Source organism: Struthio camelus, chromosome 9 (assembly GCF_040807025.1).
Source record: "Struthio camelus isolate bStrCam1 chromosome 9, bStrCam1.hap1, whole genome shotgun sequence".
In the NCBI taxonomy this organism is placed as follows: Eukaryota; Metazoa; Chordata; class Aves; order Struthioniformes; family Struthionidae; genus Struthio; species Struthio camelus.
This window is the reverse complement of record NC_090950.1, coordinates 10,699,121-10,726,811: the sequence shown is the minus strand read 5'-3', so window position 1 is coordinate 10,726,811 and position 27,691 is coordinate 10,699,121. Positions and strand designations below refer to the sequence as shown.

Genomic DNA, 27,691 nt, shown 5'->3' with positions numbered 1-27,691 from the left:
GTCTCTGGCTTTGTTTATCCTGGTGTAACATCCTTCGGGATGCCTTAATCAGAATTTAAAGCTGTTCTTCTCCGCTCTACCCAGCACAGCTGCTGAGAGGTTTTTGTCATGCTCTGTTAACTTTAGTGAGATATTCTGTGGACTTTCGGTAGGAAGGCAAAACTTGAGACTGGCAGGATTGACAGTGCACCTGCTAAAACAGGCGAGGCTTTATAATCTGTAATTCAAATGTTTATTTTAAAAGGAAGTGCCTTGGCTGGCAGGCTATGGAGTGTGTGATGATAGCTGAGTAAGTGAAAGTAGGAGGGGGTGTAAGCAGGTAGTGACACATGCTTTTTCTCAAGGTGCTACATTCAGCAATTTTCAGCTAGTTAACTTGGCTTGCTGACACCTCCCCATCCCATAAAGACTGTTACCAGCAATAACTGAATCCCAGTGAGATGATTTTGATTCATCACTACAAACTACAGAAGGTCTGGAGAATCAGGAACATTAAAATTGCCTTTCGTAGTAGGTAGCGACATGTACATACAGTCCTGTATGTGGATATTTCTGTACCTAGAAATATTCAGCCTAGGTGAGATTTATTTCTGTTATAACAAGTTAATAGCTCAATAATGGATCTGAGTTTGTATTCATTATATGCAGCATGACATCAGTTTATTGTTATTACTATTATTGGCATGCTAGAGATGGAGGTGTGGATTCTCTGCTGATAGAAAACAGCGTAGGCTTTGGCTTGATCATACTGTTACAGTGACATCTTAGGCCATAAAACTAGAAGGGCTCGTTCCACGTAGTCAGACCCTCTGTTATATCTGAATCGGCCGAGTATTTTTCTTGGTAATAAACTGGCCTATCTGCATTACTGCTACTTCTGTCATACTTGTTTCTTCTGCCTCCAAGATCAAATCACTCTTTTCCAGTGTTGGCTCTCAAGCCAGAAGGTATTTATATAGACTGTGCTGTACAGAAAGAGCATGTAACATCGGTGACTCTGCGTGAGTGGTGCGCACCAGGTTTCCCTAATCCCATCAGCTGGGCCGAGTTGGCAGCGGAGCTGCTGTACTCACCGAGCAGGTCTTACCCACGGGTGCCAGAGCGCTGGCAGGCGCCCGGGGCTGCGTTCACCGGCGTGCAGAGAGCCGCTGCAGCAGCCGGCTTACATGGGACTGGCTGGTCGGTCAGGTTCTCTGAATTCCCTGTTGTTCAGGGTGGCAGCATAGTCGTATTTCTTCCATGCTCGTTCCTCGCTGAGCTGCCCCCTTCAAAAATCTTCATCACCTCTTTCTGTCTCGGGAGCTGAGAATCTGCAGGCCGTTTTTCATTAGTTTATATTCATCGAAATAAGATAGTCTCAACGTGGTATTCCAAGTTGCCTGCAATTCAGTCACTCTGTAGTATTCAGCTGTCACATTAAACGTGTATTTTGCAATAATTTTCAGGAATATAGCACTGACTATTTTAATACCTCAAAGTAGGTTTATTCCTTGGATATCTGGCTCACTTTACTGAGGCATTGCCATAGAATCAGAAGGGAGAGCACTGCTATTACTTCCTAAAGCAGAAGAAACAGTGGAGAAATACATTTGGTGGTGGCAGAAGCAGTAATTGAGGTTGACAAAATTATATGTTATTTGCTATGCCTATGCTAATTGTTATTTTCTTAGCTTGTGAAAGAAGAGTGGTATTGTTAGATAAGATTGTAAATCCACAGGTGCTGCATGTTAAAGAGAACCGTATTTGTCTGGTGTAAATTTTTAATAGTTCTGACAACAGTTTGAAGTTGTTGTGCATGAATTGCTGATGGTTCTTGTTCTTCTCCCTTAATGATGTTCCCCTGAATTTTGTAAAGGCTAATTACTGTGGTCCCACTTAGCGCTGGTCTTTTACATCAGTAATCATTCACAACTTGCTAGATGCCTGCAGCTACAAATCAGTCATTTAAGCAACCCTGGGAAGTGTTTTGTAATTTATTTTTCACATTAGACAACCCATCTGGTAATGGAAGAAGCTAATAGTTGTAAGCATATTATCAACTTGAAATCGTGCCAGTTCTAAACGTTGTAATTAGCGGTTACTTCAGCTGCTAGGATTGACTCTGAGCATGCACGTGTGTGCTTCTGCATGCTTATAGGCGGGATTTCCCCTTCTCCTCTTTTTTTTGGCTACATAAAAGATTACTAGTTGGGGAAAAAGCCTGCTGATAGTGGCCTTGCTGTGGTCCATGACATAGATGTGAGTATATTTTACAGCAGCAGCAAACTTGCAAGAAATAAAAAAAAAAAAAAAAAAAAAAAAAAGGAAAATAACGTGCTTTGCAAGGTTCCCTTGGCCATCGAGGATCTTTTCAAAAACAATGTTATTAAAATAGACTTTGAACAGAAGTTTACTACAGAAATGCAAAGTAACAGCTTTTGTAGGTGGGACAATATTTCTCCTTAGACTACCGTTTGTTTTGGTACATAGACTATGTATGTTTTGGTGTTCTATTTTGCAGTATGTGCTTGAGTAACGAAAGAGGATGGAAAACCAAAATTCTTGCTCATCTCTTCACCAGTTAACCCAATCTAATTCAAATGCAATTGGAACGGACCCTTTTCTGCCCTTTCTAATAGTTGTAACCACAGGCAAGAAACTTAAGGTTCCTTTAAGATAAGGCTTGATCATTTAAATAATAGTCAAGAGTACCTTATTTATAGTAGCAAGAGACTAAACTTAATGACCCAGTCTTTTTTAACTACTTCAGTTCACCTGCCAGAAGTTAGTCTGTGCTGAATTGTCTTAGCATCTTTTTTTTCCCCCCCCTTCCTAGTCTATAAGACTCAAATAATGAAGCTCCCACCCTTTAGCCTGGGAGGTTATCCCACAGTTCACTTTTGATACTCACTCTATACTTTTTTTTTCTAAACTTCTATGATGACTTCCTAAAGAGTTCTTCGTGCTGAGTGTTTAGACCTTTCATTTTTCTGTCCCTTCTCCCCTCTATTATTTTCATTTTTAGCAAGTTCTGTATTCTGAGTTCTCTTAACCTTTTCTTCCAAGTTAAGTTCAGCTGATCTTAAATCAGGGTTAAATGCTGAATACAAATGCATACATTTGTGTACAAATGTTAGAAACTTTAGAAGTGCACAAGTGTAATTATTTCATTTACCCTATACCGCAGTGATTCTGTGATGTATAACTGGATTAAGGGTTTCATATCACTCTTAAAAAATTAAATTGAAGGGGTTTTTTGGTTTGTTCTGGTTACAAACCGGGAAGGAGCCAGAAGCATGATTAGGCTTTTGCTTCTGATGTGTGCTACATAATTCACTGCTGAGGGACGTTTTCTGGGTCCATCCCTCTGACACGTTTTGCTGCCCGTTTTCAGAGTAAGCTATCTGTTTTCACTGGATTTATTTCACAGAGTTTTATTCAAATGTGCTGAAAGCTGCTGATGGAAGAAATTTTAGTCAGGCACTTTAAGTACGACTAAGTGAAATGACTTATGTCTAGCTTTACTCTTCAAGAGTGAATATTTGAATAATGGAATTAGGCTGGGCGCAAGCTAATCGGAGCTCCCTGATTTCTTTCTTGCCTCCATGAAGGGTCACTGTGATTCCTTCAAACTTGTCATGATAAACTAAACTAATAAGCGACTGTTTGCCATGTGAATAATTATTTTTACAGGCTATTTGACTTACTATTAAGATAGCACTAAAAATTCTGCCAGTAGTACTCAGGCTAGGTTTTGGTGCTTGCAAGTAAGTAACCTGACTCTGGGTTTCTCTGCAGGAATCATTGACGCTTAGGCAAGCCCTTCTTTCTCATCTGCTGAAGAAGAATGCTCCAAATGCTCTCTCCTGTTTTTCATTTTTCTTTTTTTTAATAATTTGGTGGTTGGAATTCAAGGAGACGGATGCTGACAGAGCAACGGAGGGTTGTTGAGGAAGACCTTAGGACATGGTTGCCAGTGGCTCCTTAAAAGATAGAACATGAATGGAGTATTTATGAGCAGTGACTGAATGTAAGTGAAGGTGAAGCTTTATTTGAGATTAGAGAAACTTTTGGTGAATCCAGCTGTGGCAGTTTGGAAGCTGCTGTTCCCAGCTTGCTTTTACACCTCTGCAACAGGACCAGGGGGTGCTACATTTCCAGGTGTCAGCTCTGGCTGGGTGAGAAGGGGAAGCCAAGTCTTTGTGGGGTTTGCACCCAGCAAGCTCCTGAGGCCGGGGTCTGTAGAGAGAAGGCCGTTGGACAACGTGGTCACTACAGTCGTTTCACTTTTGTCATAGTAATGCGCGCTGTATGTAATCCACACGAATAGCCCCACAGGATAAATAGACTAAACTCTGCAGCTTTTCGAACAGAAATCAGATGTTACAGTTCATTTATGCAGCTTAGATGTCATAGCATCTCTCTTCTGTATTCTTGAAAAACAAATTGAAACAAACTGATGAACTTTCCAATGTTTTTTTCTCTGTGAGCATGTGCTTGCTCTCTTGTAGTTTGTTTTCAAGGGAAAGCTAAGGTGTGCACACGTTATGCAACTGGCCTAGTTGCAGCATAGGGTTTGAGTCTTCATCAGTCACCTTTATCTGTAGAAAGAAATAACAAGCCTGTGTTCTTAATGCATTAAGTGCCTCCCTGCCCTGCTCTCCCAGGTGGCAATCTCATTTCTTTTCAGAACTTCTCTCTGTGTTTGTGTTTTTTTACATGAACAATATTCCTTCTTCCTTTTGGAGGAACTGCGAATGCTCATGCTATTTATGCCTTCAAGAAAGTTTTCTCATTCTGTGTAAACTGCTGTAATGCAAGCCAAGCTGGCATAAAGGTCACCTTCTTCTAATGACTTGCCTTTTACTTTCCTTTCTCAGTAACAGCAATAGGAGAACCTAAAAGTCTTCAGACAATGGACTTTAACATACGTGCTTTGGAAAAGAAATGATTTTTTTTTTTTCCCCCCTCCACAGTGAGGAAGGCAGATAACGGTGATAAATTGTCAAATGTTGCTAATGAAGGTCCACTCCTAAGAATGCTGTTCCCTTGCCAGTATCTGCTATAGCATATTGCTGTACTTCAGTGTAATTTTTTCACAAAAATCCCCCTGAAAGCACAAGATTTCATTCATTAAAATGTAGCTTTGTGAAGTAAGAATTGTCCTAAGGCAAAAACGTAAGGTCAGGGATATAACGACCAATACTACTCTTGTGCTGCCAGCTCTCCAAGGGCCTCAGTGTTCTGATTTATCAGCAAAATGAGCCCCACAACCCCTCTGAGGGAGAGAAGACTTGCCTCCTGTGCACGTGGCGATTAATTTGCCAGGACTAACCAGGCTGCCAATACTGAGGGGAAATACCAGTTTCTCTCTGACTGGTGTGGCCTCTTGGGTGCTTTCCAGTCAGCCAAAAGATCACCCAAACGCCTTGCATAGTTCAGTGAAGGTGCTGTCTTTTAGGACAAGTCTCTGGACCTTGTCAGTTGTCGTGGTGATAACGTGCGCTGGTGGCCCCTCATCCGCAGCGGGCCATTCCTCTGCTATTCAGAGCAGAGTTATGGAGCCGTGTCTCTGCGTGCAGCCTTGGACATGGGTTTCTGCCAGGCTCCGCTGTCTCTCCTGTCCTGTGCTTTCTCCATGTTCCCACCGTGGGCTGTGGTAACGCAAATCTTGGAACTAGCTCAGTCCTCTTGAGCTTGATCTGCGCTGCTTCCGCAGTTGAAACAGAGGACGTGGACAGAAGCCTAATCGAAATCACCGAAAGAAGTTGATGAGCCCCCCAAAAGTCCCTTACAAAACACTCTGCAGCATAGCAAAGCAATGCAGAGCTCCTCTGAACTCTGAAACGCAAGTCCCCGAAGGGCATGGAGGGCCAAAGTGCAACACAGGCACGTTGGTTCAGGGGTGGCTCGATGTTGCTCTGCAACACGGGTGCTCCCCAGCTAGGGTGCCTGCATTAACGCTATTGCGGATGCTTACTGAGAGAAGTAAAGGGATTTGGCCAACGTCGTGTAGGCAATGTGTCATGAGTCAAGAACGTGTCCTCTGACGGTCACCTTTTCACACGTGCCTTGGTTTGATGTTTATGAGGCCTTCAGATTCCCAAAAAAACACTGTGGTTCATTTTTATAGTGCTGGAATAATGATTGTTGTAGTATTTTGTAGGTAGACCCTGGCTAACCAATCCTAACTTACGTGTTTACCACAGGTGTCCACAGTCTTGAAATTTTGCAAGACAATTTTTTTCTCTAATGTTGATTTTTATTAGAATTAGATGTATAGTTTTAATTTGACACTTTTTGCTCTCCCTGTGGATGTGAGCAATAACCTCTCAATGCTATTTCATTATATATCTATTATCCAGTGTTAGGTATTTAAATATTTGCTGACATGTTAATAAAACAAGGTTTCTCACTGGATTTAAGTCAACATGGCTATTTCCTGTGCTTTTAATGTTGTTTTCCTAGTTTCTGTCACCATTTAAAGGAAACTGAAATGCATCTTGCGTGTGTAAATCACACCTGATGGTATTGAAGACCATTCCATCAAGCAACGCCAGATGAAAGCATTCATTGCTGTCTAATATTTTTTTTGTCTTTGCCATACAGTTTGTGAACTCAGATCATAGGCTGACACGGTCAAAATGCATCCTGAGCTCAAACTCTACAAAAAGTTCAATTAGCAATGTGCAATCTGTCAGTCATATTGAAGCTATTCCTCCATTGCTGCATCATCTTCCTGTAGATACTGTGGAAGCATTTGAATACAATATCCTTAACCTACAGTGACCTTTCTAGAATAAAAGTTTTAATCGAGAAATTGTTTATGAAGGAATGCTCACGGAGCAAAACTGAGTAAGTGTATGTATAGGAAAAGCTCTTGCGGGGGAGAAAACATAGATGCTTTGTACCAGCGCTCCAGCATTTTGAAAGGTACTGCCTGTTGTCTGACCATAGGTCAGCTGTTTTTTTTTTGTTTGAATTTTTGAAAACAAAGTTTTGCAGTTTCTTGACAAGCCATTTTGGAGCTGAGTGAAATAATCTTTGTATAAGATTTTTGTTATATTCCTCCAAGGCTTTGTTCAGCTCTTGTGATATTTGTTCTGTTTTAAATATAGCAGTTTTTCAAAATAAGTTTAACTTCCTGTTACTGTAGCTTTCAATCCATGTAACATAATTAATTTAGAAAAAAAAAATGTAATTTGCTTCTGCAGAGAGCCCACACCGTTTCAAAGAGGCTAGTAAAACTTGATGTTTTACCACTTAGGGAACATATCGTAAATGTTCAGAGTCCATGGTATTTCCCCAGAGTGATTTATAATACAGAAAGAAATGGAAAGCTTAAGAAAAGGGAGGAGGATTTGGATGGGAACACTTAAAATTTCTTGGCAGATGCTTACTGCTAGGGAAGTTTAGTTTTTTTCTTTCCTTTTGGGAATGAGAGATTTCAAGGAGGAAATGGCTGATCTGGGTTCCTGAGAGTGCTTTCAGAAGGCAAATTTAGAGAGCAACCTCATTTACATCACAGACCACATCCCTGTGAAAAATACAGCATGCACTCTTGCCTACTGAATTTAGCTGGTGATTTTGGGAACTGAGCCACAGCTGCTTGACAGAGGAACTGGCATTGCCGACTGTGGTTCCCTGCACTGCAGAAAGCTTGTAGCTGAGCAGAAATAGCTATTTTCCATTGGAGAGAATGGAGTCAACCAGGTGCAAGTATAAACTTACGCTCCTGTTTCTGAAAGTGAAGATTAAAGGCTTCCGTAAGGTTTGAAGCATTCTGGCACTGCACGAACAGCACTATTTTGTTCATATTGGATGAACTTCAGGTTCATGAAGTGGTACTTTTAACATTTAGCAAATAATAGATGCAGAAGTGGCATCATAGTTGTTACATTTTCCAAAAGTACTACATTTCCAGCATTGTGGATTGTTTATAGCATTTGGGGAAGCCGTCATTATTTGTATTTCTGATGACAGCTCTTAGTTTTACCTCCTTTTGAGCAGAGCTTTGCAAAGGCCTGGTTTAATTCCGTGATAGAGCTTTGTGTAGGCTTTTCAAGAACAAGATTTTGTGCTGCGTTATAACTGCAAATGGTGTGAAACTTGGACAGCAAGAGTAAGAGCAGCTTTCAGGGGTACTAAAAGAGCCCGAGGCATCAGGGAGCGACTGCTTTCTTTGCTGTTTGTGTTCTGGGTCATTCCTTCAATTTCCCTGCTCCTTGGGCTCAAGAGTCCTTTGTGCATCCAAATATATTTAGATTGGACATCAATACTAAAGTTTTCAGCACTGGACTGTAAATTTATTATGGCCACGTTTAATTTGTATGACAATGGATTTAGCTGTGTAGTAGCAGTGTTTGTGGGCCTGGTTGTTGTAATTATTGTAAGCTTAATGTGCATTTTGCACAAGAGAGAAAAACTGGAAAACCAAAAGCATTGGTGGGGTATCAGTATGGCCACCTTTCAACCAGAAATAAATTTGGTTTCATCTTTAATGACTTACTCTGTGATGACCTTTGCCTTCGTTTTGTTTGCACTGTAGGCTCAGTTTTGCCTGGGATGGGCAGTGGTATCCAAATGCAGAAAACCAGAGCTTTCACCCTGAAATGAGTATTCAGGAATGAGGCAAATGGTAGCTCATCAGAAGAAGAGCATATTGATGCTGAAGTCTGTTGCAGAGCCATCTGCACAGAGGGTCGCTGAGCACTGGGAGGTTGCAGAAGACAGAAATGCATGTAGGCCTGTTCTAAAGTCCTTTTTCTCTGAATATTTTGTTACTATTGGTAAATCCTCATACTCTGTCCATCTCCTGCCCCCTCTCTCATGTATTTGTTTTAGCAGAGGAGCCTCGAGCCCCAGGCTAGGTCAGAATTTTTGTGGGAAATGATACAGTTTAACTCTGACAGTTTGTGGAGGAGCTGGGGCACCGCTTGCCGCGGGAGTACAACGAAACCTGAAAGGAGAAGAAAGTCCAGGCAGATCTGTATCTTTAACGTGAGCAATTGGAAATATCTTGTCACTAAGGAGCAAAAAGCTATAAAAAAAGTTAGTTAAACAGCTTTTAGAAACAGCATTTACAGAAATGATTTTTCAGAGTGAGTTTTTAGGCAAGATGTGGTACTGGCCAGAGGGCGGTAGCTGTCCAGGAAGGCAAGTGTGGTGCGTTCTCTCGGTTTATTCTTGTTTTGTGATTAACAGGCACCTCAGCCTTTTGAATTTTCCAGATTTGGGGGAGTTAGTTCAAATCGATGCATTATTACGTGGGAACATATTCTTGTTTCAGGAATCCTTGAAAATGGTTTCCATTAATAAAAATTTTGTAACTAGTGCGTCTCCATACTGTGCGTCCCAGAAGTAAGCTATTTTCTGTAAGTGATGTTTAATTACAATATTCTAAATAGCTTCTGTGTGAGTCAATTTTTGTGAATGGACCATGTTTGAATGGACCAAGCAGAATGTTTCATCAAAATTGTCCAAATCCCTAAGGAAAAACACACATGAAATTGAGTTTTACATATTTAAAACCAAGGATTCAGTCCTGCTGTGACTGCAGAGCACAGAGGAGGGACAGACGGTTTCTGAACAGGCAAAGTGTGGTGACCCTCACTGTCAGTAGCAGTTGCTGAATCCGTATGGATCATCCAGAGCATGAATGTGATGAAATGAGAAGCCATGCGTACAATTGGATTTTTAAAAGTGTGATACTTCCAGGAGACAACTAGATAAAATATTTGTATTGGGAATGTCTCACGTTGTGGTGAAAGGTTACAAATGCCATATGCTGTGTCCTAGTTCGTACTGGAAATGGGCACAGACAAGCTGCAGTCACATTCCCTGGATGGCGACTTTGGCTGCTTTGCGCAGTCTTCAGCGAAGGATATGAGTTCCAGCCTTTGAAGTTTGCTTTTCCTTAAGTACAGGAGTAGATCTTCAAAGCTAGATGGGAGAGAGGTCTAGAAGTTTTGAATATTTTTTCATCTGGCTTTGGTATTTCAAAGGAAGGGCGTCCTGCAAGCCCGGTTTTAATTGATGTTACCCAACAAGTAAAAGGCAGTGATGAATAATGTATAGTTCTGCTTTAGTCTTTAGAAGGTACATCAATCAAGCAAATTGTATGGAAACATCATTCTTTTTACTGAGCTTGGAAGTTATCTTAGAGACAGTGAAATGAATATTTCGGTCTGTACCGGGACCCTCGATATACACCGCCCCCGCATATACAAGTTAACTCTGGTTATAACTCTGGTTATGCAGCAGTAAATAAAATTAAAGCATACACTTTAAAAAAGATTTGTTCGGTATTATTTGAATGACATCAACAAGCAAATTTAAGTAATTAATAGTGGAGAAGACATAAAGTGTAAGCACTGTATACCCTGCAGCATAACGCAGAGAAAGGAAAGTTGCCTTTATTTTTCTTTTGTTCTGTGACATTTTTTCACTGGTCTTGGTGTAGTGGTTACCACTCCCTAGCTGGTTTTGTCTTTCTCGATTAGTAGTGTTTTCCACTGCACTGACCTGGGGGCTCAGCTGGCCCCCTCCCGGCCCGCGAGCCTGCGAAGGTCTGCCGCAGCCCGCGCGCCGCCCCCGCCGCCTCGTCTTGCCCCTGAGGACTGACTGCAGACTTCCTGGAGTTAAGGCTTTTTGACTCTCCGTATTGTTGAATAAGATTTAAAAAGAAGCACAAGGTCTTCATCTCTCCTCGAGGGGAGTAAAAGCATAACTAAAGTAAATAGTGATGGGTTTGGAGAGGATTAAACTGACTTCCTAGGGAGTCTAGCCCGCGTAGCTGTTCCCACCCCTGAGAACGATGATGTTGAAGAACCACATGTAGCTTTTTTACTCAATCATTGTTTACTTAACTAACTGAAGTTTTGAAATATCCTCAGAGACATCAAAATGGCATGAGCATGTTCTTACGCTTAAGGGCTCACTCTTTATCTCAAAACTGTGATTACTTGGAAAAAAATATATCCATGTCATCGTACAGGCAGACTGACATCAGAAATGACTTGGCAACAAAAGAGGGCGAAAAAGGCCAAATATCTATGGATGGGGACCCCATTTAGCAGTGTTTACCCTGGCAAAATTCCCTTTGGCTTTAGTGACAGCGCTGGTGGAGTGAAGAAGGCTGAGTCGACGCTAAGCAGGAGGAATTTAGTGGGAAGCATTCTTGTGCACTATGTGTAATTCTGAATGTGTTTTTAATATTCTGGTTCCTGGATTAAGTACTGAGCTGAAGATTTTTCTTTTGATATTTTAGCTTTTTTGCCTGCTGCATCGTTATTGCCCGGATCATAGAATAAAAAAGCAGCCTGTCCCTACCTGATGCTTGCAGACCTGCAGGTAGAAGGGCCTTTCGTTTTTAAACCCGAGTTCACTGAGTAGCGCTCTGAGAGTAGGAGCACAGAAGAAAGGGAGGAGGACAGCTGATAAGAGGAGAAGATAAGAAAGACTTAAATGACTGAATAGGTCAGAAATTTTGGAGGAAAACAAAACAAACATGGAGCATAAAAGAAAAAAAAAATGTATGTTTATACATACTCACACCCACAAACACATACCCATAAAATGAGACTGAAATTTCTTTCAAATTTTTTGTTTGTTTTTGGAAACGCATTAAGAAAAAATAAAAAAATAGTGCTGATACTAAAGGCACTTATGTCCAAACCCTGTTCAAAGATAATGGGAATTTGGCCGCAAACCAGTACTGCAATTTTTTTTAATCTCTATATCTATATATGTCAACATAATCAACTTCTCAGTAAAGAACTTAATTTGTAATTTTGAGACTGTCATAGTCCAACCTGTAAATAATACGTGAAAGGAAAGGTGACAAAAATGTTATTCCTTCTTTTGGAAATGGCCTTACTGTCTTCACTAAGAGCTGCTGCCTGCTTGACACTTTAGTAAATCAAGTCATTTAATGAGGTATCTAAATAGTGGCTTGGGTGAAATCACTTACTCTTGAAAACCTTAACCTGCATATATACCAATGCCCGATAGGGAAAAGTTTTCTCTTGTATCTAAACCCATGCTGAAGTTAGCTTAAATTTTATACTAAGAAAGCACTGCACATCTGCCCCAGTTGTAGAATTGTGGAGTATTAGAAATAAATTTTTCTATGCTATTAATCACAGCATTTTTCTAAGTATAAGTAAGGTAATTCCGGCATGTATTTTCTGCATATATTTTCTCTCTCTTTTGTTTAAACCTAAAATGAAATAGTAATAGCTATTTTGAGTGACTAATCTCCATGGTTTGTTGCTGCCACTAAAATAAATAAAGTAGGTACGTACTGAGGAGCAGAGGGTGTTTCAGATGTTTCCCTGATGTTTCCCTTTTTCACGTTCTTGTATGCAGTATTCTTTTGGAAAGATTGAATGCTAAATGCCTATGACCTGTATCTAGTTTCAGAGGAAAACATCACTTTAAATCTTTCTTGTTCGCAATTGTTGTCATTGTACTGTTTGTGAGTTGTGCATATCTGCAGTTGTTAATGATGAAATATACTCCCGTTTGGCGTGTCCCTCCACCCCACTCTTCATATTTTCTTTAAAACTGGACAGCGGTCAGCGTGATTAGGTGGTTAGGGATTAGGAGCAGAGGTGCATGGCTATAAAAGCGAGTTCTTAGTGTTATAAATAGCTGCAGACAAACTGGTGTCCCTGGGATTGTCATCCTTTGGTCTGCATTAGGCGCTGGCCACAGGGGCATTGCGGTCCATTACCTGAGCTGTTATTTATTATCCTAAAATAAGTAAGTGTTCGTGCTAAAACCAAACCTAGTTATAGTACAGTGTTTGGGCGTGTATTAGAAATACAGTTGTACAACAGAATATGCCTTTTTCTTTGGCATGTTCCTTGCTGGTTTTCAGCTGCAGAGCTGAGCTGTGGAGGCCTCAGGGCAAGTGTGCTACCTCGGCCCTTCCCATGCTGTTGGGGGCCGGGGGATGTGTATCCCGCTGGGCGAAGCGGTTCAAGCTACTACCTCAGTCTCTTTGGGATTCGGTGGCAGCACAAGCAACTAGAAATTGTTACCATGATTTTTAGTACTTGTTTCTTTCATTCTAATTTTTTATTTGAAATCAGCTGTATGAGTAGGCTAATGGGATTCCCTTTCCCACAGAAATGAGAGGCTTAGGAGTACATCAGTGGGTGAATGAATTGCTCGGCTTTGCTTTGTTTGTGAAATACTACCCAGATGCAATGCTTTTTGTAATTGCCGGTATTACAGATTGACTTTGGGGTCTGAAAATCTAGATGAATCTTTGTCAGTAGCGTTTCTGCAGGCCAAATGATGCTTTCATTTACACCTGTGCAACTGCATTAGCCAGCCGGCAGCAGGGGCTTGGCACAGGCTGTTTGTAGATGAAGCAAATTTGACAACGAATTGGTAAGAAGCAATAAACACGGACCCTTTGCAGTGTTTTGTAGTTCCTTCCACAGTGAAAAGATGCTGCTTAGCGGTTCAGCTGTACGTGTTTTTCGCCTCATCTTGTTTGACATTAGTTATGTCCTGTTTAGTTGATGGTCCTGAAGTGGATAACGAAACAAGAGGGCGAAAGCTAAGATGTGCTCCAGTGTGGAATTACTCCCCGGGAGCGGTGCGTGTGGAGGAGAGGACTGGGGTAAAAGCTGCTGGTCCCTTTTGTTGTCCTTCGCTTTGAGTCTGAATTCCCTGGAGCAGCAAGCCAAGGCTACAGGGGGAAGAGTCCTTATGTGTAGTCCAGAAGGACCAACGGAAATACCAGGTGGCTGGGTCTGGTCAGCTGGAGGAAGACTGGGAGCAGGCCTGGGCTGGTGCACTGCTGCAGGTCGAGGTCTCGTTTTCCCGCGCCGTCAGCACCCCGCTACCAGCAATGCTGCGAGGGGCAGGATGACGTGTGGATACAGAAGAGCAGCAGTTCCCGGCCCCAGCTCTGGCTCCCCTTTCAGCTGCCCAGTCCAGAGGAGATGGTGCAGAGAGAGCAGGAGAGGAGGCCTCCTGATGGCAAAGCCACCAGAGGGACCACACACAGGAAAGTTTTGCCCAGTTGTGTTGCCCTGGGGCTGGACACACTCAGCGCTAACAAAACACAGAGTTAGCTCTCATATTCTAATAACCCCATGTAAAATATAAGAATATTTTCTTGAAATTTAACTCTTGTCTTCATGTTGGAGCCCTCTGCATCTGCAGGACAGAAAAAGTTGCCCCTCTCCCTGAGCCATGCGAGGTCCTCACCCTTCCCTTTGCCACCAGCAAGTTTTATGCTGCTGCTTCAAAGACTCGGGGTATGAAAGCATGTAACATAAAATGGTAGTAGGATGCTTCATATGGGAATTGTACTTCTTCCTTTTCTTTCTCAAAAATAGCCAGACCATTTTTAGTAGAATATGCCAAGAGTGCTGGTTTTAGGCAGAGGCACAGCAGTGTGACACTGTGGACAGAGCTTTGCCCGGCTTGAAGCAAAATACAGGAGCTTGTGATGAGAAGGGTTGAGTGATTAGGAGTAAAGGCAGCATTATGCACGGTTCCTCTAATATATGAGCACATTTGTGTTCAAATGAATGCTATAGACCGGTCTTCAGAGAGTACCGATGTTGTTTGCATACCAGGAACAATGACAAATCCTAAATTCAGTATGAAAATAATTCAGATTGTCTCTAGTACCCATTTTGAGCTAATAGAAATTATGATACTTAAGAAGAAAAATCACTTTTAAGAAATGGATGTATGAATTGTACTAAACTAACAGGATCAAATTGATTCTATTGAACCTGATTTGCAACTTCATTGCTCCAGATTTATTCCAGTATAATTCTATTGATATCAAAGCTAGAGTTACAACATGATGAATCAGGTTTGCAGATCTCCCCTGGAGATCATTAGCTTGTATACGATTGCGTTAAAATTTAATCTGTAGGCTGCTGCCAGTTTTTTGCTTGGTTTGAGGTAATCTGCATGTATTGGAGCCCCCAGATAATTTAAATTAAAGCAGTCACGAAAATGTAATGTAATGATAGTACAAGGAATGTAGTCAAATATTTATTGTCTGAAACAGTTCAGCATGTTTTATATAACTGTAAGTAGGACGGTCATCAGTTCTGTCTTCTCGTCAATAAGAAGAAACTTTTTGAGGAAAACTGCAATATGATACAGAAGATGCTTTGACTCAATTTAATTGCAAAATAAGCTAAATTATTATATAGTATAATACTAAACACCTGTATGGAAAACTATTGTGATAGGTTACAGCTGAGACTATTTGTATTAAAAGCAGTACAAATCTTGAATGAACATGTATTAGTTTAGTATGGTAGTATGTAGCAAGTCTTGTGAGGCCCCAGTGTGTTGGGCGCAGTACCAGAAGAGATGACAATGAATCCCATGCAGTGGATATGCCATAGGAAATACAGCAGGTAGATAAAATAGGGCCAGTGGGAGAAGGCAGACCGGGCGGTTAGATAACCGGGTGAGTTCAGCATACGCTTCTAGTGTTTTACCTTTTCTGCATCTTTTGCTCGCTCTCCCTCAGCTTAACCCATAATATAAGATGTGCTTAAGAACAAGTATGGAAACTTACAGTTTTGAATATTCTAGTAAACAGGATTAGTTTTTTCCACCAGGGCATCTACTCCTATGCTCTACTACTACTATTAAGGCAGAAATGTGCCAGTGAAATGAGGGATGGGAAAGGTGTTACCTAAAAACTGTTTCTGGGGGGGAAAAAAACAAAACAAAACAAAAAAAACCCCTTTTTCCAGAGCAATAGGGACTTGTTTGCAGCAGTAGAAGTTTTTAGAAGCATATACTTGTGCATGGGTTTTATATGCGCATTTGTGAATTGCTCATTTCCTGAAGAGATAAAATGCAAGAAATTACTTCAGTCATTGTGTTACTCTATTGTTTGCATTGTGTGAATTCCTGTTACAATAGTTGTCTGCACCAGTTCATCCTTGAAACCTGAACTTTCCTTCAACTTTCTTGGTTAATACTTTGCCTATAAATCTGTCCAAGACCCCCTGAACAACATTGGCTTTGAACTCCAGTGAATCTGCTCAGTGAAATTCTCATCCAAGCTTGATCTATTTTAGCTTCCATCTTTATGGCCTGGCATACACAAGCTGAATGTAATGGTGATAAATAGGCTTCTGACAGTAAAAGCCATAAGGTATGCATTAGAGATTAAGCCAAATCCTCATTCCCAACACCTTAAACTTGGGAAAGTTTGAACTGGGAGGAGCCAAGGAGCCATTGTTTGTAGCTCAGGTCCATCTCTGATGTCGAGCACTTTACTGTTTTGTGTGTTTGTCTTAAAAGAGCATGTATCATGTTAGGTGGCTTTCCTACTGCAAAACATTTAGGTCATCACTGAAGTAACCGGTTCAATTTACCTTCATAGTGTTTTCAGGAACAAACGCAGAAGTGTAGTTTTGTGATTAGTATTTGAAAGTAGAAGAACAAACAATGACAGATCAGAAAGCAAATCTTTCTAACTCTTCCCTCCTATTTCTCTTTTCCTGATGCACATAGGGAATTTGCAATAAAATCACACTCATTACTTCCTCTTTCAGAAGGGAAGTGGCCAGTATATTCTCTTTTTTTTTTTCTGGCAGCATGCAAATCTGTCAAGTTGTAACAAAGCCAGTTTATTATAGGGCTTTGTCGTCTTTTTTTTAAAAAGTTACTCGTTTGTTAATAAAATTCATTCTTGCCTGCCTCTATTTTGCAGCATCTGAATGATGTAGAGCAGTATAATTTAGGAATCTGGGGTTTGGAGAAATAGTGTTTTCAAATATGAATCATACCTGTGATTTTTGTTACTTTACGTAGAATTATTATCATATATATGTAGACTTAAATTAGCTGAACTGATTCAGGAAATGAAGGTTATCAGGAAATGGGCATGTGCATTGTCGCAGTGCATCTGTTTGCAGATTTTGGCCTTGGGCCAGACTTTATACCTGCTGCTATATATTAAACCTGTTTGATGTAGACCCCTTTTTTAGGCGGATCATAAGCCCACCTGGTGGGTCAGAACTCTCTAAATACCGTTCAGACAGAAACCCGCTGAAGTCATGGTGATGAGCTATTGTCAAGACCCTTGGGGAATGGTTAAACTTTAGCTTTTGAAACATTGTAGTGATATTAAAAGTTCGTATGAAGATACAGCAGCTAGCTACATGAATGTTTCTTTACAAAGTAAAATTTAAGATAAACTCTTATACTTTGCACTCAAATAGACTGAGGTTGCCAGTCTTTCTGGCACTTACGAATGAGACTGCTGAATTTGTGAGCAGTAGCCCAGTTTAACTGGAGCTACCATGACCTGACCTGACAATTAGTGTGGTTAATCCACAGGTTATCATGTGTGTGTCTCCTTGCGTATGCAAGACCTATTGCCTAGACCTGTTGGCAACGTCACATATGAGTGGCTATTTTTATTTCCACATAAACAGATAGCAAATCTCTTAGATGCATTCACACAATAAATTGCTTCATTTCCATTTGTTATCCTCATCTTTAAACTTAAAATGTTCACGCTTTAGGCTGGGAAAGAGAACAGTCTGTTAAAGCATTTGTTTTTCTTTCTTTGAGGGGGAAGAGAGGGGAGGATAAAAGAGAAGCAGCTCTATTTGATTATTGAATTTCATGGGGTGGTCAGCAAGTATGCCCTTGGACCATCTGAGCTCCCCAGCGCTCAGTTCAGGAGTTCGCATTTAAAGTTCTGTTACAGACTTTATACGAAATCTCCAGGCAGTGCATTTAACCCTTGTTGCTGTTGCTTTATTAGTAAAATAAATACTGTTCAAACGCTATTTGCTTCTTTCTTGCAAGGACTTAAACTGAGCTAATATTTATAAAGCACTCTCAGAAGAGACTACCGGTATATGTATGCTTTTCAGTCTACAGCCTTCCTACAATTGTAGACAGACAAATTACTTTTCTAGGGAGAACACTCCTATAATCCCAGTGATTCACTGAAGTATTTAGGCATATGTTTAAGTCTACTGGCTTGAAATCTTTAAGCATGAAATGTAAGCATGTATTGAATTTGGTGGATGTAGACACATGCTCTAGTGCTTTCTTGAGTCAGGATCAGTAGTCTGAGACTTGCATCCTCCTCGTCAGAGCTTACAGACACTGAAATGTGTGTGTCTGGGAACTGCAAGGAGATATGACTCACGCTCAGAGTGATGTGCTCTTTCTCAAAGCCCTAACAATAGGCTCTGAGCTTCGGGGTGTTTTTTGTTCATTTGTGCTCTGTGCTCTGCTTTTCAGCTCTCTTCCTCCCAAGAAAGCACAGCTGGAGAACATTAGCTGGAAGCAAATGGTGCTGGAGCTTATCTGCTTGTTTATTGCTGCTCTTTCAGCTTAATTCTGCTAAATGATACCCGACTGAAGGTTTAAACAGTGCTTAACTGTATTTTACACTTAAAAGCCAAAGTGGATACACCCCCACTCCTATATATCAGCAGGATACATGCAGGCAAGGAGGATGGAAATGTACCCAAGTCCTTTTGCTCTTGCAGCTTCTTTGGCTTCTGCTCGCCCTTTCACATGCTCGTTTCATGTACCAGAACTTTAGAGGGATGCGGGTTAGCTAGATACAGGGGGGGGTGTGTTTATATTTTTACTTTTTTCCCCAGTCTGCTAAAAATAAGGTGCTGATGTGGTAATGCATAAAACTTTCATCTGTCCTGGTAGACAGCTGCTGGAGATGCTGACTGTTTTATCAGCCTTGACTGATAACAAAATCACACCATCTGCCACCTGGTACCTTTTGCAGCCGAGAGCACAGTAGCTTCCAGCTGCTTGCACGTGGGAAAGCTGGCTGGGTGGGAGATGATGTACGGGGGCAAAGGCAGGCCCGCGTGGGCTCTGCCTGCGCTGGAGCGGCATCAGCGGGGCTGCGCGAGCTCTTGCTTTGTAGCCCACAACTGCTGAAGACAATGCGAACCTGGCAGTAGCCTGGCAGCAGCCCAGTGCTCTCAGATGGATAAATATAGGAGTAAGAGAAAATGGGAATGATTCTTGAAAAGCCATGATGACCCCATTGTAAGGTGGGATTCTTGTGAGTGGTAATTCTCCTAGAGCACCTGAGTTGTAATTAAAACGCAACGTTTGAAGGTATTTCATTTCTATAGTTAACTGTGTTAGACCGCATCGCTTAAAGACAGCTGTGGGAAAAAGATAAGTGATTTGTTTTATCCTGTTATGCTTTGCCTAGATTTTCATTGCTGTTAGGAGATTTATTAGTATTAGTATCATGACTGGTCATAGCCTGTGTTCTTTAAAATATTATTTGCAATTTCCTTTCTTTAGAATGTGCCATTTAAGAAACATGAGTCAGATTTTCCATTAGTTGCATCAGGGAAGCCATAAAAATGCCAGAGGGATTGTATCTATGCACCATATTATGTGGGAGAGTGAATTTGGCCCTTACTGTGTAAAATTAAAACAATAATTAAGCTTTGGCAGAGAGGTTGGAAGGAAAACTGCTAGCTGTATATTTATTGTATGTGATAATTAAATGGCAGTTACAAATTCCAATATGCCCTAATTCACCCTAATGGAAAGGCTTAGGCCACAGTAAAATCCTCTTGCAGGTGCTTTAATATCTAGGGGGAAAGGAGGAGGAAAATTCGAGAGAAAGATTAAATGGGAGTGCTACAGTCCAGTGTGATGGCCGCTCTGGTGCCCTGGCGAGGGGCAGGGAGTTGTCTCACAGAGTAAATTGGGTCATTAAAAGTGTAGGAAATCTAAGCAGGGAGCTTTCCTTCCCCGTCTGATCTGGAGAAGGGCCATCCATGCCTGGGACGGTCTAAGAATTTCATCCGACATCCGTTTTGATCCTCTGTATGTGTCTGCTTTGCGTTCCCTCTAATGCGAGGTGCGAACTTTATTGGCGCTTTGTATGCCAAACCCCACTCGCAAAGGGATGGTTTCCCACCCCGTTCCTTGTGTGAGCTGTGCGCCGGGCAGGGTCTGACTGTTTGCAGAAGTGGGAGAGGGCAAAGGTAGTGACCGTGGTCATGGAAGAAGTGGAGAGACGTGGCCAGCTGCCTTTTGGTGCCTGAGCTGGCCCTGGGCAGCAGAGGGACGGTCCTGAGCCCAGTTGTTTGGGCAGGCGTCCCGTGGTCTCCTGGTGCAGGGCTGAGCTTTTGGGGGCGTCATCCCCCGCCAGGTGCCGATGTTGGCTGATCTCAGCAAAGTGCGAGGTGAAATTTGAGCAGCAAAAGAACCGCGGGACCGGAGGCTGCATGATGCCGCTTTTCACGGACGGCAAGGAGGAGATGGCAGAAGGGGAATCGGGCAATATCCACTGCATATGCGACGGGTGTTTAAGAACACTATACCCAAATCAGGATAAGAACAGAGGCATCATATATTTTTCTAGTTTCCAAGACTCTTCTCTGTGCCCCACACGTTTATTAGGTTTGCATAGAGGCTGCTTTCTTCATTCTTGAACTGCTGCTTCATCTGATTCTTCTTGCCTTATAATGTCAGTTTTGGAACAGGAAAGATTATTTGGTGGTTGCCTTGCTAATAAGGTGGTGGTTCACGCATGGCACCGTTGTGAAGACAAAGTTAGGTCCCGGGAGATGTTGTCTGCTTATTTACTGGTGTGTGATTGCATCTCTGTCTTGTAACATGTTCTTTTTTACCTGACTTTAACACAGAGCAATCACAACTATGAAATATTGCTGAATACAGGAGTGCATTTTATTAAGTTTTTGAGGTTTAAAAAATAAAAAGGTAATTCGGTATCTTAAACAGAACTATAAAATAACTAGCTCAGTAACTCCTTAATGTTTTGGTAAGAAGTGATTTTCACAAGATTGCTTCATTTTTTTCAGCCAGCTTTAATTTTGCTTTGATGTTTTTTGTAGACAATTAGAAATTGTTCTAAAATAAGATTAAAAATAAATTTGTAGTTTAATGAAAGCCATGAACCTTAAACAATATTACATATTCTTATAGCTTTAAAGATTCCTTTCAAAAATGAGTGTTGTCATTTGGCAGATAATTGTCATGTGCTACGAGTTGTTCTTTTGTACAAGCATTATGCAACGTTGCAGTTAATGTTTAATGTGATTGGATGCTAGATGAGTTGAGCAGTGTCTTCATTATAAATGCATATTTACAAAGATGAGGAATTCTTGTTAGAGTGTCAGATTTTTAAATAACCTCAGGTTGCCAAAACTAAATGAATTTGTCAGCCTGTAATGATGTGAGAATTGCTGTTGCGTATGCATACTTATTGGAGAAACGCTTGCAAGCGCAGTTGTGTCTAGTTACAAGCCTTGTTTTGCTTTTGCTCTTAACCCATTGGTAATGCTATTAAAACTTACATCTCTGTATAACGTTATACATCTCTCTCACGGCGTGTTACAGTTAAAGCTGAGATATTTCGTGCAGTTTGGTCAAATGTACCTCTGAACGAGTAGAGTACTGTTGCATTTGTTCCCACAAGCTCAGTTTCAAGTGGTGTAGTGCATGTAATCGTAGTGTAGGAAAAGGAAGATTTACCAACCGAATACTCTTTACTTTGACCCATGGAGAGTGTATTTTAGATACACTTCTGAGGAGGAATGGAAGCAAAAGTTTTCTTGAAAACTGCTGGTACAAAAATGGGAGATAAGGGAATTGAGCAGTATTATTTTTTTTACTATTTTATTCTCCTGAAGAATAGTCTTCTGTAATGTGACAGCTCTGAGAAGCTACTTCTGGGTGGAAGGCTTTTCTAACAAACATCAAGGAGGAGAAGATTCCTGAAAACACGTGCAGAAGCCCGGCAGGGCTTTGGAGTGAGGTTCGGCCCCAGGTATGACCAGAAGAGCCGTAGACACGCACGCACCACCTCCGCCAACTTCTGCTGGAGCCTGAACGGAAACAGCGCGTTTCCTGCGAAAAGCTTGCTGCCTTGCGCTCGAATAGCTCACTCCGAGTCTCTTGGCCTGGCTGGGAATTCGATACAAAGAGCCATTCTTGTGAATCGTGTTTTCTTTACAATTTTGTACTTCAGCTTAGCAGTTCGTTTCTTTTTCTTTAATTGATAGACTGTTACTGGAGTTCATATAACTCCACTCAAATTGCTGGATACAGATTCTTCTGGAGGGCTTGAACTGGTCTAATTTCATTCCATTGTGGTTTATTGTAAAAATAATAATAAAAAAAATTAACTAGAGCAGAAAAGTAATGTGTTTTAGGTATATTACATACTATGATATTCTAATTCATCATTTTATGCCCTTGACTGAGGCATCGATTAGTTAATACCTTTGAATCTAGATGTTTTTCTTTCTCAAAGGTAAATATTTAATGTTCTGAAAGGAAGCTGTTTATTCAATAGTTAAATTTACAGGTGAGCCTATGGTTTCAGAGTATTCATCTCTTCCGTCATTAGAACGTTCTCTTCTCAGCATTTTTTGTAAGATCTCAATAATCCTTATAATGTCAAATGAAAATCTCATTTTGGAAATACTTTTAGGGCTTCTGAATGTTTTGGATCTATAAAGCCTGTATGTGCATTTTAGATGAGGTACTTTGCAATATATACTTAGGGTGGTTTAACTTTTCCTTTCCAAAAGGAGCAAGTTATTTGTAATACTTCTGAATTTTTGTATCTGACTGAATTTCCATGGAAACCTGAAACAATTTTGGTGTGTGTGTGAAAGAGCCAGTTCTGCTGCTCGAGCTGATGAGCGGCAACCTGCTTTTGCAGCAGCCCCGTGCCTCGGTGGCGCGGGGTGCTAATGGGAGCCTAACTCCCGCCGCCCTGGGTTGCAACGTGGGAAACGCGTCGGAGCTGTTGATCCGCTCGCAGCGCAGTGGGGCCGTGGCACAGCCGGGCTGGGGGGGATGTTGGTACCTGCCCTGTGTGAGTGACCCGCAGGAGGCTGAGGTGGGCCTGCTGGGCTGGGGCCCCGTGCGCGCCTGAACTCGCCTCCCCACGCAGCAGCAGAAGGCTGCGGGGATGCTGCCGGACGCTGGCGTTCACAAGCCCTCGCAGGTGCACGGGTCCGTGGACGGGTTTGCACCATCTCCATACCCGCTTTTGCCTGCGCTTTCCCTGTATTGATACAAACAGCAGCCCCTGGAATTCACCCAGATTTCAGAGCCTGACTTCCACTTCTTAATAACCTGCCTAAGCCTTTTTCCAAATAATCCTCATTTGTAAAACACGCAGTAAAAACAGGGAGATGTGATGAATGGGAGAGCGCATTAGGATATATAGCAAGTGTTCAGTAATGGTTCTGTTCGGTTAGGCTGCTTGGTAATTTTCAGTCGGAGTTGTAAAGTTCTGCATTTATCACAGAAACCATTTTGAAACCTAAGGTGGTATTTTTTCCTGGACGTATTTTTTTATTACTTAGGACTATCCACAGCTGCAAAGTTTTTACTTAAAGTGCTATGGTTATATTTTTCTTCAAGCTCCTAAGCCAGCCCTCCGGAAACATAACTTTTGTTCATATTATAGCCCAAATCTGTTCTAATTTTGCTGTAAGTTTGATTTGCTGCTGGATAGAGAGGGAGAATAAAAAGAGTATAGTTAAATTTTCAAGTTGCAAAACATAATCAGTACTTATAATTTAGCAGCTGCTACCAACACTTAGGGATGTTTTCTATAGCGTTTGTAAATTCCCTGTGGAGGTGAGTAAGAAAGGAGATACTAATTTAGCATTTCAAACTTCAAAGATATTTTAACCATTCCTTAAATTATATTTTAAAGTTTAGGATTCACTCGGCCTGGCTGAACAATTGCACAGATGGGCTGCATTTTGCATATTGCTTTGTCTAGGAGAAAACGAGACCACGTGATCAGTTAATGGCATAAAACACTGTTAATCTTTATTTTACATCTTCTTTATGGGACCTCAGAGACTATGGGAAGATACTCAGAAAATTGTTGTTTATAGTGTAAGAGCTGTAGGATGTGTTGTATTCTGTGTCTTGGAAGTCAAGAGCTACTTTTACTCCTACTTATTCATCCTGGTGAATGGATTTTACAGCTTCACCTCCCCCTAAAATGTGATGTCTGTAAGTCTGGTATGTAAAAATGAAAATTGACTGCATCAATGTATAGAAAATTTTACTTTGTTATTGGAATGTTAGAATTATTTTTTTAACCTTTTGATAGCTGGAATTCTTAATGGAGTAGAAGTGAACTTTATGGAGAAGTGGACTCCATACCCTGAGTCACTGAAGTGGTTATAAAGTTAAATATCATTTTCAGTGTCTCAGCATACCCCAGAACGCTAACTCTTTTCACTGTACGGTTTTGGGAAACACTGTACTGCCCTGTGGACTGTACAAATCAAACGCAATACTGGGATAAGTGACTGAAAATCCGTGAAGTCAGTCTTGTGTCACCAGAGCAAACAATTTTAATGTAAAAAAAAAAAAAAAAAAAAAACTTTTCTTGTCTTAAATCTGGTATTTTGTGCTCTGTAATGGTTTTTGTAAGTAAATTTTTAAATCATGTGTTAGCTAAAGGATTGGTAGATTAATATGTAGTATGTGTAAATCTACATATGTGATACATGCAAGAGCTCTTGCCAAAACCACTGAGAGTTGTTCAGTGCTGAGGGCTTTTAAGTAATCTGTCAAGTTTATAAAAAGTTAGCACTATGATATAGGCATGAGAGGGATTTTTTTTTCTCGCGTTTGAAAATCTTACTGTGATTTTAAAGGCTACTGATAAAGGATTTCATTCTGTGAAGATTGTTTTCTGTGGTCTTTACAGCTGTTATCCTTTTACACCAACGAGTACAACCTAATCCATCTAATTAAAGCTGTTCCTCAAGGTCAATGCAACTGGGCAGAGACTTTAAGGCTTTACTGCAGCTGCTGTTGCATAAAGCCGTCCATTACAAATGCTGCAGTCATGGGATCGTCCATGCTTTTGGATGGAAATGTGATGATCTTCCTGCAGTTCTGTGCGATTCTTGCAGATCAGGGTAGGATGTAGGCGTGAGGTGGTTTGAGACGCTGCTGATTACTGAGAGTCTCAAACCGTAAGTGCTAGCAGTCAGGCATTTCTGATACTTAATTCATTCCTATTAAATTAAACTCAGAGCATCAAGGGATGTTTATATGTTTTGGAGGTGTTTGTGTATATATCAGAACATACTCACGCACGAAGTGCCCTCTGGTCAGCTAAATCCTTTTCCCCTAGTTTATTCTTGGGGGAAAAGGTTAGATTTCCCATAGATTTTTGAAGGGTTTTTTTTCTTTTTTTTTTTTGTCTTCCTGTAAAAGACAAAGCCTTCCTAGAAGAAAGGCTAAGAAAGTGTTATGGGAAAAGCAGTGTTTGCTGAGACGTTTGGTTACCCATAAGCACCATTTCCAGTTTCTAAGACACAGAAGGAGCTGGTATGTAAGGGTCAGAAGTTGCTAGTTTGGTTCATTTTAACAAAACATGAAGAATGTCGTGTTATAAACAGAGTAGAAGCTCTTTCTCTTGTTACAAATCTGGAAATGCAAGAACCTGTTACGCTGCAACTGTAGGACTCTTGAGAGTGGTTCTGGATTATTTTAAGCTTTATAGATAAGGAAACTCAATCTGAAACTTTGCACTCGTTTCTTACATGTGTAAAACAAAATTCTGTCTCTGCTGCTATTGATAAATGATCTTAGCTACCTCAAGGTCATCTTTTATTTTATTTGTTTTCCACAATACCATTGCTATCTTTTTAACTGCTTAATACAATACAGACTCTATGTTAATAACAAATAAAACACTGACTGTAAGTGGAGATGCTGAAAAATTAACCATTATTTTTTTCTTCCATTTTTTTCAGCGGAACCCCTGCCTTTAATGGACTTGTGCCGAAGATCAATTCGTTTTGCTCTTGGCAGAGACCGCCTGCATGACATAGAAATTCTACCTTTGCCTCTGTCTCTGAAAAATTATTTACAGTATCAGTAGGACGTCTAGATCCCTCTGGCCTCACATTGGACTAAATCAATGCAAATGGCAGAAAATTGTTTACAACAAAATATTAATCTTCATGATGGACACTTAAGTGTTATTTAATTTTTAATATATATATTTTTTTTCTGAACCAGTGATAGCAGATCACTGTGGGGGGATTACTCAAGAATGTGAAAGCGTTGATTTGATCTAGATTCATATGCTCTCTGTTGCCTATTCTGTTTACAGTCCTGAAGGCCGTTATCCTCAGCTGGTATATAGCGGTTTATCTTTTTTGACTCTGGTAAACGCCAACAGAAAATCTGGCCTGCGAGATTCCTTCTCGTGCAGGACAGAGCGTTCTTCAGTAGCGTGATTTTTCTCCCTCTCTCCCCTACACATACACACACACGCACCCCTTATAATAAATTAGCAATGGAATAAATCTCCATAGGTGAATTCTGAAAAATGTTTAAACTCTGACTTTGGTTTCCAGAGTTGTTAAGAGCTTTGAATGTTCAGCGTTCGCCATCATCAGGCCTAAAATATTTTAAAATCTTAACATTTAAAAAAAAAAAAAAAGGTGAGAGAGAGAGATTATCATCTAGAAGGAGAATGTATGATTTAAAAACATGAGAGGAAAGCCTGAAAGATCAATTTTTGGCTATGGTAACAGTAAGAAGCAGTCCATTGTTTTCAAGACCAAATCTTATCCCTCCAAAGTTCTGCAGTTTATAACAAAGTGTTCACTATCCCAAGATTTTAGGATATTCGTATTTTAGAAAGCTTGTCACTTTTTTATTTGAACAAATTTATAATTTTTATGTGGTATGAACTCTAAATACTTGGTTCTCTCTTTAATGTATGTGTGGTCATAATGTTTATTTATCTGTTTAGAGTCTGTGGAGTTCTCATGTAACTGTTTCCCATCTTTGGGGGACTGATTTGTTTTTGTTTTCTCCAGCTCCACCTGAAATGTATTACTTTTTCAGGCTCATCCCATTTTTAAGATGCTGCTTTCTATTTGCATTTCTTACATGTTTCAAGTTATCTGCCTGATCAGTTATCTAGTTTTTAAACTGGAAGTTGTTGTTGTGGCAGGATGTCAAATGTTTAGACTGAGCTGCCTTCAGCATTATTTTAATGTGAATTTACTGATGAATGAGGAGAAAATTTCTAATAAAGTCTACTGTCCAAAATAAAACTTGTGTCTCCTTTGGTGAAGTGTTAATTATACATAGCAGTGCATACAGAACTGAAGTTCAGTTCCTCCTGCAGCTTTGCAAATGCTTCTTTCCAACGCTGCTTTGGAATTGCTGCTTTGAGTTCATGTGTGCGTGAAGATGGTGACATCTCGGGCAACATAATGTCCTGTTCCTCATGTATCCCACTAACTCTGAATATACTTATAGTCTAAACTTATGCTTTTTACACATTTCTGGCCAGAGTCCTCTAAATTTTTAAAGACTGCAGTTGTGGGCTAAGTTGCACTTTGAGACTCACTCTGTCCAGAGCAATGCGTTAAAGGTTTAGGTCGACCTGCTTGAGGTAAGCTGAAATGTGACCACTGTGCACTGGTGAAATGGGCAAAAGCACTGAAATGCACTTGGTTGCCCTTTTCTCAGTCACACTAAGAAGAAGAATTACAGATTCAATCAGAAAACAGAAACATGAGATAAACAAGATACAGCACAAGCGGAAGCAAGAAGGGCAAGGTAGCTTAGGGATGTTATAAATGGACTAACAAATATTTGCTCCTCTGGGCTTAACCATACATGCCTATTTCAGCGTCAATTAACTTTT

The 27,691-nt window shown here is 40.7% G+C and overlaps 1 protein-coding gene across 5 annotated transcripts in view; it reads left to right on the top strand.

Moving 5' to 3' along the window:
- Positions 1-27,079, top strand: part of SPSB4 (splA/ryanodine receptor domain and SOCS box containing 4) — a 100,657-nt gene extending 73,578 nt beyond the window's left edge. For all 5 annotated transcript variants that reach the window (XM_068954015.1, XM_068954012.1, XM_068954013.1 and 2 more), the window contains one exon: positions 25,776-27,079. In XM_068954015.1, coding sequence (XP_068810116.1) covers positions 25,776-25,903 — 128 coding nt within the window. In that variant the 3' untranslated portion in view covers positions 25,904-27,079. The remainder of the gene's footprint in view (positions 1-25,775) is intronic.
- Positions 27,080-27,691: the final 612 nt, after the last annotated feature.